Source organism: Cololabis saira, chromosome 17 (genome assembly GCF_033807715.1).
Source record: "Cololabis saira isolate AMF1-May2022 chromosome 17, fColSai1.1, whole genome shotgun sequence".
Taxonomy (NCBI): Eukaryota; Metazoa; Chordata; class Actinopteri; order Beloniformes; family Belonidae; genus Cololabis; species Cololabis saira.
This window is the reverse complement of record NC_084603.1, coordinates 20,031,316-20,042,802: the sequence shown is the minus strand read 5'-3', so window position 1 is coordinate 20,042,802 and position 11,487 is coordinate 20,031,316. Positions and strand designations below refer to the sequence as shown.

General features: G+C 37.2%; 1 protein-coding gene across 1 annotated transcript; it reads right to left on the bottom strand.

Annotated features, from left to right (window-relative positions):
* Nucleotides 1-1,487: 1,487 nt before the first annotated feature.
* Nucleotides 1,488-11,280, bottom strand: zgc:110319 (uncharacterized protein LOC796111 homolog). The gene is made up of 8 exons (XM_061745522.1): nt 11,215-11,280; nt 10,749-10,849; nt 6,919-7,054; nt 3,602-3,668; nt 3,416-3,527; nt 3,265-3,328; nt 2,889-3,063; nt 1,488-2,163 (listed from the first exon to the last, which is right to left on the bottom strand). Exons 1-8 carry the CDS (start codon nt 11,277-11,279, stop codon nt 2,095-2,097), a joined length of 789 nt encoding a protein of 262 aa, XP_061601506.1. The 5' UTR covers nt 11,280; the 3' UTR covers nt 1,488-2,094.
* Nucleotides 11,281-11,487: the final 207 nt, after the last annotated feature.

The window sequence follows — 11,487 nt, the reverse complement described above, 5'->3', positions numbered from 1 at the left end:
GGGGCGCGAGGCCCTGTGCGGTCGCACCGTTCGCACACCCCTTGCGGCAGCCCTGAGTCGCTCTCAGTAACAGGCTGATTTGATTCATGTAACATTATTTGTGTGTGAACAATGTTTTAATAAACAGGCATTACTATAAAAAATATCTTGACTTGTCATGTCTTGTCAATGCAACGCTTCATAAAGAAACGTGTGTATGTGTTTTGTATCCAGTATCCACTCGCACACGGGGGCCCCCCCAGCCATTTCGCACAGGGCCTTGCAAATCTCCCAGACGGCTCTGCATAGATTACATTATATATATATATATATATATATATATATATATATATATATATATATATATATATATATATATGTGTATATATATATATATATATATATATATATATATATACATAAATATATATAAATATATACACACATATATATATATATATATATATATATACACACATATATACATGTATATACATATATACAGGACTGTCTCAGAAAATTAGAATATTGTGATAAAGTTCTTTATTTTCTGTAATGCAATTAAAAAAACTAAAATGTCATACATTCTGGATTCATTACAAATCAACTAAAATATCGCAAGCCTTTTATTATTTTAATATTGCTGATTATGGTTTACAGTTTAATATTAAGATTCCCAGAATATTCTAATTTTTTTAGATAGAATATTTGAGTTTTCTTAAGCTGTAAGCCACGATCAGCAATATTAAAATAATAAAAGGCTTGCAATATTTCAGTTGATTTGTAATGAATCCAGAATGTATGACATTTTTGTTTTTGTAATTGCATTACAGAAAATCACAATATTCTAATTTTCTGAGACAGTCCTGTATAATACTGCTGCACCTTTCACTTTTTTTAAAAATTGTATATGTTAATAAGCGCTGTCATTTGTCTATTTACTGTACAGTGAGCGAAACAACCGGAGTCAAATTCCCTGTCTTGTCTGACCTGACTTGGCCAAATAAACCTGATTCTGATTTAGTCTTGGCCCTATTAAATCTACAGACTGGTAGTCTGCTCAAAATGATTAACACTGACCTTAAAGATGTTTTTGTCTACTCAAATCGTAAGAATGAATCATTTATGGTTTAACATCATTATGCTTCCTTTGTTTCATTGTCATTTTACATCAAGGTGCCTCATATGTTTTGACCCTATTGCACGCAACTGCTTAATTAAATCTACTGAAATCTGGATCATCTCTCAAGTCTTATTCTTTACAACGTAGACACTCAGTTTCAGTCCAGTTATTCACCTAGTTGGAAAGAACATATTAAAGAGCGTTTAATAGTTTTTTCCACGACAATGATATCAACATATAAAAACAATCCAAGCCTTTTGTGTGTGAATAATGCAAAACAGACTGGTCCGTGTAAGCTGCCATACCCTTTTTCTATATGTTGAATGTATTGACATAAGCAACAAACACAAGGCAATTCATCCAATAAAGGTCTGTTACAAAGAAGGGCTGTCAACCAGTGATCTTTAATATGCTACAGTAGAGCAAATTTAAACATTTTCACATTAAAGCATATCAAATCTGTAAACCTACTCTGTGTGAGGGGTGGCTAAATTGATTTTTTTTCATAAACACTTTCTTGTAATACAGTTTATAGATGATGTATTTAATTACCCAAAAGTTTAGTTTTGCTTTATTATGGATTCAACAGTATTCATTGGAGCATCCCATCACATTTTCTTAACCACTCACAAAATTTCATAAAATCTCCTTCATAAGAATTTTTTTCCTCAATATACAGTATTTATAAGAAATAAATATAACATCTTTTACAACCATCACGGCAGAACATTTTTGTTTCAACAAAAAAATACAGCATTTAACAGTATACAGTATATCAACTTTTCATAGCAACAAAAGTGTACAATTTGTACATGTAAGTTAAACCTTAAACATGTTTGGATACAAAGCAGCTGAAGAAAATTCTCAATATTCAGTCCTAAGATATACAGTAAGTATAGTTATACGTGGGAAGAATACATAGCCATGTGTCTATACAGTGAAACGCATTTTTCCTCTCTGACAGTTCAGGAGTCTGTTGGTTAAGAACGGTGTTACTCTTTTAATTTGAGCTCCACATCAGCGAAAACCTTTGCATTAATTTCATCCACTTCATCTTCCACCTAGACAAAAAAAGACATTGGACATTTTTTTAATACAATGAAAAAGTCTCGGCACCAAGTTACTGTGCTTCCAAACACAACAAAAACCATATCTGTTGTATGTCAAAAATATTGAGTGTTTATTGTTTAGTTGTTTTGGGGTTTTTTATTACTATTTTTAATAAAGATCTAAACATGATCTCCCTATTTCCCTTTGTCCTGCTCTGCCCGCTGGCCTTGGGCAGAAGGGCCCCCCCCCCCCTATGAGTCAGGTCCTGCTCAATGTTTCTTCCCTCCTAAAACTGAGTTTTTCCTTGCCACTGTTTGGCTTAAGGTTTTTTTTTTTACCACTTTACCTGCCATTGTTTATGCAATAATTGCTCGGGGGTCATGTTTTGGGTCTCTGGAAAGCACCTAGAGAGAACTTGTATCGAAATAGATGCTACATAAATAAAATTGAATTGAAAAAAATTTAATCGAATAGTCAGCAGTCCCTTAATTCAGTTTTAATTCCCGTCAACACTCTAGACACTGTTTTGTTTCCAACTCGACAGACTTTAAAGGGTTTCTATTTATCAACCTTGGGATACTCCCAGGTTACAAACCATTTAAAGTTTAGCATTTTAGACACATTCAGATATCCAGTCTAAGTGCTTTATTTGCAGCTTATTATTGTCCCTAAAGATAATTAGTCTCAAAACAAAAATAGATGCATTTTTTATATATAAAGAAAAAATGTAAATTACCTGCTCCACATTTTCAACTTCAGGAATATAGAATTGCATCATGTTCTGAATTCCATTTTTAAGAGTGACCGTAGAGCTGGGACAACCAGTGCAGGACCCAACCAACTTCAACTTTACTGTGCCGTCCTCGAAACCCTTAAAGATGACATCACCTCCATCCTCTTGTACTGTGGGCCTTATGAGTGAAAAAAAACGTATCACATTTTAGTGAACTAGTCAAGACTGATTGAGACTTATCTTAGTCCTTACAACATTATCATTTTTGTGAGTTTAAAGAAAAGGAAAAAAAAAATTATTTTTATTTCTAAAATCCATACTCTCAAGCAGTAAGCAACTCCACTGCAAAGGACAGACAAGTTAAACGTTAGTTTTGCACCTGATTCTAGTGTCCAGAAGCTCTTTGATCATAGATACAACTTCATCGTCATCTTCAGAGAAACCTGCAATAAAATAAATACTTTATAATATATAAAAGTACTATACAAGGTACATTCATTCAGTTGCATATAACCAAAATTCCCACTCACTACTTTCATTGTGCACTTCTCCTGTTGTTACTGGGTCACCACTCTCAAAGAACTTGGAAATGGCCTCCATAGCATGACGTTTAATGTCTGTCCACTCCACCTCTTCATCAGTCTGATAACAAAAGGTATCATTTTATTTCTCCTGACAAACAATGACAAAAGAAAAGATGTATTTGTATTACTTACTTTTGTGATTGTGATGAAGTCCGGGCCAAAGAAGACACTTTTCACTCCCTCAATTTCAAATATGTTCCTGAAAAGAAATTCACTGTTAAATGAAAATTAAAAACTGAATGGGAAAAAAAAAGAAATAGTTTTGGCCCATTTAATGATTGCAAGATGGATTCCAGTTATGGAAAAATGTATAAGCAAACAAAACATCACACTTTGGCAATGTAATCATGTCACCTGTTATTTTTTCACAAAAAGGGCTGGAGTACAACAGTGTAATTTTTTTTAAATGGCATCTATCACACTGACTGTATGTTTTCTACATTCACTCACATGGACAGTGAACGGTATGAACCAAGCAAACCTTTCACCGTCAGAAAACGAAGAGACAATCATTACACCACCAAAACATTAGAACCAAAGACACACAAAGTTAATCCAATTGATAATGTCGTGCCAGTATGGTAATCCACAGGGAATCATGTGTTCAGGCCTGTATGTAGATCTTACTTTGAACTTCACCATATTAAATCAGGTGGTTTTAATGGCGTGGCTGACAGATGTATAATGGCAAATCCCACACCATTGATCCACACACTCATTGTTCTCATAAGTATATTTGGATTTTTTTGGCTAATCTTCAAAAACCATCAGAAAAAGGGGAAATAATCTGATCAGAGTAATGGGTTCAAAGGTTTTCCTTTTCTTAAAGGGGACCTATTATGGCATCTAATACCTATTTTAAACAGGCCTTGAATGTCTTAAAAACAAGCTTTTGATTGTTTTTGCTAAATAAATTAGAAATTCAGCCTCTGAGCCATGTCTTTATCTTCTCATTCTCTAACCTCATTATCTATGCAGGATTCTGAGTGGGCGGGGCAGTTATGATAATGAGGCTCTGTGCTGATTGGCTGCCTGAATGACGCGATACGCCGCTACGAAAAAATGGCGGAAGCTCCGGCCGGCGGAGTTAGTTGTGGGCGTGGTTTCACGCATCGGAGGCCAACCTATGTAAATCGCATTTTGGTTACGTAACGACGGGAGCAGAATCTGAACGGCTCGTAGAAGCCATATCACACTGGATGGCTCATCCGGGCGGCTGTACAGACACTGCAGAATTTGGTTGCTTTCCTCCTTCTCTGAGTTGGCAGGCTGAGGGGAGACCACTTTATATAAGTTAAAGCAAGAGAAAACGTGTTTTTCATAATAGGTCCCCTTTAAGTCTTCAGAAAAAAAGATAATTTTCCTCTTTTTGTTTGTTGCGTTTTATTTGTTTTTATGTAAAACCAGAAACATCCAAGTATTGTGCAAGCAACTGATTCTATGCACACATTTGATTAGAATTTCTGCTTTCCTAAAACAACTGAAATTATAAGCATAAGAAACAGCATATCACAACTATTTACTGATCTACTATTGGGTAGGTGGCTCAGTTGGTAGAGCATTTGCCCGTGAACCTGAAGGACAGTAGTTCGAGCCCTAGTTCCTCCTGTGTCCACCAAAGTGTCCTTGGGCAAGACACTGAATCCCCAGTTGCTCCTGGTTGTCAGGCCAGCGCCGTTGTATGGCAACTCCACCGACAACCAGTGTGCGAATGTGTGTGTGCGTGTGTAAAGCGCTTTGGAGGCTGTAGGAGTACAGCTGGAAAGCGCTTTATAAGTTTAATCCATTTACTATCCATTTATATTATATACAGGACTGTTTCAGAAAATTAGAATATTGTGATAAAGTCCTTTATTTTCTGTAATGCAAAAATGTCATACATTCTGGATTCATTACAAATCAACTGAAATATTGCAAGCCTTTTATTATTGTAATATTGCTGATCATGGTTTACAGCTTAAGAAAACTCAAATATTCTATCTAAAAAAATTAGAATATTCTGGGAATCTTAATCTTAAACTGTAAGCCATAATCAGCAATATTACAATAATAAAAGGCTTGCAATATTTCAGTTGATTTGTAATATGACATTTTTTTTTTTTTCTTTTTTTTTTTAAATTGCATTACAGAAAATAAAGGACATTATCACAATATTCTAATTTTCTGAGACAGTCCTGTAATACTAAGAATGATGCTAAAAGGAACATTTCCTTGACTGCATATTACAATCAACACCTTGTACCACTTGTTCATGAAAGAGAGGGGGATAGAAAGAAAAGAATACTATCATATTATATTAAATATTATAATCTTTCCATTATACCAATTCCCATAACATCCTAAAACAACAGAATTTTCAGGATGACTATTATGGACTTCACCCTGCGTTCACACTGAAAGAGTCACGGGCGTCCCGACGCCAGCATCTCGCCGCTTGGTGCATTCACATTGAAAGCGTCAGTGCCTGCAGCGGGGCGGGGGTGGGCGGGGCTAAAGCTGCGCTGCAGAACTGAAGGGAACAGTGGGAACAGCCTACACATCTTCAGTTTCCTATTTCACCATAGATCACACTTTGGGACGCCTTCTTTATATTTTAGCATTATTTCCGCGTAGATAAGAGTGAGTTTGATGCTCCTTTAACAAGTTTGGTCCGTGGATTCAACATCAACCGCCAGAGCCCACTCCCGGTGAACCATAAATCCGCCTAGGCTGATTTATGGTTCCGCGTCACACCAACGCAGAACCTACGGCGTAGGGTACGCGGCGACGCACACCGCACCGCGTCCCTACGCTGACGGCTACGCCGTCGTTTTAACGCGGAACCATAAATCAGGCGAAGCTGCAGTCTGTGCGCTGAACACAGACACACCGGGTCCCAGCGGATTTGGTCATGATGTTTAACCTGTGTTTTGTGATTAATAAGCACGGGTTTTAATTATTTTTCGTTGGATCAATGTAGCAAATAAAATCGTTGGGACCATCCAGTTCCTCACCCATCAGATACTGTTTCACGTGAGCAGTTCAGGTAAAAACGGCAGTCAAACCAGCAAAAATGTCATTTTGCTGGATGAAATATATTAATTCCTGATCAAATAAGTTTGTAAGTGCACAGCTCTGCTCCTGTACGCATGTGAATGAGTGTACGTTTGTGTCTACATGAAAGTACAATCTGCATTGAGAGTTCTCGCTTCGGGAATCCCGGTCTGTGATTGGACGACGCCTCGGCGTCGCCGCTGCTCATTTGCATAAAGTTCAGATTTTTCAACTTTCAAATTGACGCGCCGCGCCCGCCGCCCGACGCTCCTGCCGCTCCCGCCGCCCCCGCCGCCTCTCGACGCCCGTTTTTCATAGACAATGAATGGCAGCCAGACGCCTATGACGCCCGTGACGCTTTCAGTGTGAACGGGGGGTAAGAGTGATAAAGTAAAACAGTGAATCTGACACACAACCTGGCTAATGTTGAGCATCCAGCTGAGCTTGGAGAAGGGAAGTCCAGCGTCCCGCTCCCAAGTACAGGTTTACCAGGGAGGAACTTCAGGCTGAGGGGGTTCGGGGTGTCTTGAGTCTGGATGGACAGGGGTCTCACTGAAAGATAATCAATTAAGTCTGCATGGTAAGGTCTTTAAAAACACAACAACCCACACGTACAACCGGGGACGGCATAGAGCAGTGGTTCCCAACCTGGGGTCAGGGCCCCTCCTGGGGGGGCGCCAGAGATCTCTGGGGGGGCACGAAACTTTATCTGCTTTGAAATTATGCAGTTGTAAAAATTATATTTGCGAATGAGTCATTCATAAGACATTGTTAGGAATAATTTATGAATGTCTTGAATATTTTTGTGTTTTTTATACACTGGTGACAAACACAGGAAATGATTTCATTCCTTATTATTATTATATCATTACTCAACATTTAATCTACTCCAACAGGTTGTTAAAGGAAAAATGTTAAAAATGTTGGTCTCATATTAATAGAGACATTTTCACAAATATTTTTAAGTCCTTTTATGTTCTTTTGTGCGTATTTTATACATTGGTGACATTGCAGAAAAACAAAGTCATATGTATACAGAGTAAACCAAAGAGAAATGTATAAAAAAAAAACATAATTAATGTTCATTTTTTCAATTAAAGAGTATTTTGGTGCTAGTACGTACGGGTCGGGGGGCCTGGCTGGTCTTGGACACAAGTAGGGGGGGAACAAGGAAAAAAGGTTGGGAATAAGGCTGTTCGATTAATCGATTTTAAATCGTAATTACGATTATGTAATTAGAACGATGTTAAAACGTGAAACTCGTAAAATCGATTTTTCACTTTTTTTTTTTTACCTTGTCTGCACACATATTAATGATTGATACCATATTAATGATTGATGGAAATACCTCTCAATACCTGCAACAAGTGCCCCATCGGAGAGGCTCTTTAGTGTAGGAGGGGGCGTTGTAACATGCCACCGGGCATCCCTCAAGCCAGATGCGGTAGACCGGCTCGTGTTCCTTGCAAAAAACTTGCAAATGTGAATAGCAAATGTAATGACTGACATTACACACCTCTACCTCCTTCATAGGTTGCATTATTATTGAGAGGGACCTGGCTGCAGGCAAGATGGCCGACAAGGGCGCGGCCATTTTTTCCAGCCATACCGGAATTCCAGACCGGAAGTTGGTCTTCTTCGTGTATATTATTCGCCGCGCTGATCCGGAGGTTTGTCTTTCCTTGTGTAACTTGGTGTGCTATCTTTTTTTTTTTTTTTTTTTTTTTTTATTAACAGAACAAACAATCAAACAATACAAACGCAAGTCTTATCAATGAAATATCAAACATCAGCCAGGGGGTAGGCTGCTAAATAAATACAGAAAATAAGGTGCACAAATCACAAGTTTTCATAGCTTTCTTGTTATTCGAGTCACAAATACTTTGCATGTACTGTTCAGTTTCCTTTTGGAATGCAATAAAGGATGGTTTCGAGTGAGTAAATTTCCCTTTGTGTATGTGATACTTCCCTAATATTATTAACAAGTTTATGACATACAGTTCTTTCTGTTTCTTACTTTTGACATCGTGGACACCAAAAAGTACATTGTTCCAATCTAAAGAAAAATCAGAGTCAATCTTCAAGGTGATGTAACGGGTTACTTCTCTCCAGAAGATGGCAGTAGAGTTACACAACCAAAATAAGTGTATTACAGTTTCAGGTTCAGATTCACACAGGGAACAATCAACACACAAATCTTTCTTAAATTTTAACAAATAATGTTTGGCTGGGTAATATCTATGAATTAGTTTGTAAGACACTTCTCTAACTTTATTTGTAATTAAATATTTGTATGGAAGGTTCCATATATGGATCCAGTTCAGTCCAGGAAGAATATTAGACCAGTACGGAACAACATATGGAGTAGAGGTGATGTCAGTCTGAAAAAGAGATCTTATTAAATAATTCCTTTTTTTAGTTTTAACAGAAAAACACACTCGCCCCACTGGTGTTAATAAATGAAATAAATAAATAAATGAAAATGCCATCAGTCATGTATACGTGTGTTCACAGATATATAACATATAAAAGATGAATTTATTGATTTGTACTTTTATTTTCAATAGATCTTTGCGTTACTGAGGGTGATTGAGGAGGTCACTGGAATAGGAGCAAAAATAAAGGGAGGGGAGATAAGACTACTGGATTTTGTTTTCGATGTAATGCTCCCAGAGGTAAGATGGTCAATAGAGCTTCCTTGGGAAATGGAAGGAAATTATTAGGTGGTCAATATTTTATTCCTTTGGAAAACATGAAACCAAAACAGTGCACACGTTAGAGTATGATTAGATCATTTAACTGTTTTTCAGATATTGATCAAAATCCTTGAAGGAGAGGGCATGACCAGACTGAAGGCTGAGATCATGCTGGCCAGTGGGAGCCTTTTTTAAGGCCCCCCCCCCCCCCCCCCCCAAGAGGTCAAGATGGCCAGTGGGAGCCTTTTTTAAGTCTTTTTTTTTTTTTTAATCTTTTGATCTTTGATCTTGATATTTTTTCCATTATGTTCAGTGTAATTTGTTCCTGCTCATTGTTCATGCGTTTACCTTGTTTTGTGTCTTTTTTTCTATGCATGTTTGTTTTTCTATTTGATATGAGAATAAAAAGTTGATTTCAAAAAAGAACTCCAAGTCAAGTTCTTACTGTTGCCAGCATGATAGTGTAATGTTGTGTTTAAGTGGATTCCAGAAAATAAGATAGAATTAATAGAACACGGATAAATAGGAAAATATAAATATTGTTGACAATTTGAAATAAAGAATTGTGAAAAAAAGACCAACTTCCTGTCTGGATCAGCGCGACGAATAATATACACAAAGAAGACCAACTTCCTGCAATACAACTTTTGAACACAATTGAAGAATATAATTTATTGGATAAGCCCTAGCCCTTTGAGTTATTTTCCTTTTTCTTTTTAAATTTAATTTCTTTTCCTCTGTACTCTTTATGCACCTTTTCCCTGATACATGTTGGAAAAAAGATATGATGCCTTGTTGTTTGTATATGAATATATTTTCAATAAAGTTAAAAAAAAAAAAGACTTCCTGTCTGGATCAGCGCGACGAATAATATACACGAAGAAGACCAACTTCCGGTCTGGAATTCCGGTATGGCTGGAAAAAATGGCCGCGCCCTTGTCGGCCATCTTGCCTGCAGCCAGGTACTCTTGTTATTATTTAGCATGCAAAGACCCAGTTTTGTTTAATTAGAAAATGTCTTGTTTTATTTAATTGGAAATATAACTTACTGTATGTTTGCAAGTGCTGATTTGCTGATTTTTTTTTCCAGAGATAAAACTTTATATTTTATTATATTTTCTAAAACTTTTTTTCAACTTATTTTACAGAGTTTTGCACTTTATTCATTCATTTTTGGTTTAATAAGAGCAAAGTTTGCACTTAAAGCCCAATGGGGCAAATGTTCAATAAAAAAACAGCATATTTGAAATCATTTCTTTGCCTTTTGTCAATTCACAAAATAATCGTAATCGAAAATCGGATTTTGAGAGAAAAAAATCGAGATTTTATTATTGGGCAAAATCGAACATCCCTAATGTATACAGAGTAAACGAAAAAGAAATGTATATTAAAAAAAAAACATAATTAATGTTCATTTTTTCAATTAAAGACTAGTACGTACGGGTCGGGGGGCCTGGCTGGTCTTAGACACAAGTAGGGGGGGAACAAGGAAACAAGGTTGGGAACCCCTGGCCTAGAGGAATAACAGCAGCAACAACCCTGGTACTCACGGGCGGAGTGTGTGGGTCCAGTCCCGGCCAGAGTCTGCGCTGCTCTGAAGCTCTGGGGCTTTGGTGGTGAACGGTACGAACTTCTGATTCCATCTGGGAACCTTTCAATGCACACATAAAGTAATACATCTGCACATATTAGTAATGAATTGCCACACTATTAAAAATGTAAGCCCTTTAGGAAAATAGCAAATTAATTTATCTAGAGGAGAAGTCAAATACTTCGGATGGGAAGTATTTAATCAAAGCCTCCGTGAATTGAAGAAGAAAGAACGACATTTTATTCATATTTATTGTTTCAAAGCGATGTTCTGCGTAGCAGGTTTGTAGTTAGCTGTAGCTAGGTGTTACCTCACTAACACAGCGACACGGTAGACTCTACTTAGGCTATAAGCAATAAAAAGCTACCACATCAGCTGTATAAAGCGCTTAAAACACGACATGTAGTAGGAGAAGAGAGTCAAACCTAAAGTGAACCGTGTTTCTTGCCCGGAACAGCTGCCTAATACCCCATCTCACGTGCGCCGCCATTTTGTTTGTTTTGAAAATGAGGACCCCGTGTGGTAGAAACACATAATCCTGACCTGAGCTCTGCAGCCGGATTTATGGTTCTGCGTTAAATCTACCGCGTAGCGTACAGGACTGTCTCAGAAAATTAGAATATTGTGATAAAGTCCTTTATTTTCTGTAATGCAAAAATGTCATACATTCTGGATTCATTACAAATCAACTGAAATAT

Excerpts from the sequence above, each read along its gene's own strand:
- zgc:110319 (XM_061745522.1), bottom strand. The coding sequence starts at position 11,279 with ATGGCGGCGCACGTGAGATGGGGTATTAGGCAGCTGTTCCGGGCAAGA. Across the intron at positions 3,669-6,918 it reads GGATGCTCAACATTAGCCAG|GAACATATTTGAAATTGAGG; the intron begins GTTGTGTGTCAG and ends ATTTCTTTTCAG. Across the intron at positions 3,329-3,415 it reads AGAAGTGCACAATGAAAGTA|GTTTCTCTGAAGATGACGAT; the intron begins GTGAGTGGGAAT and ends ATTTTATTGCAG.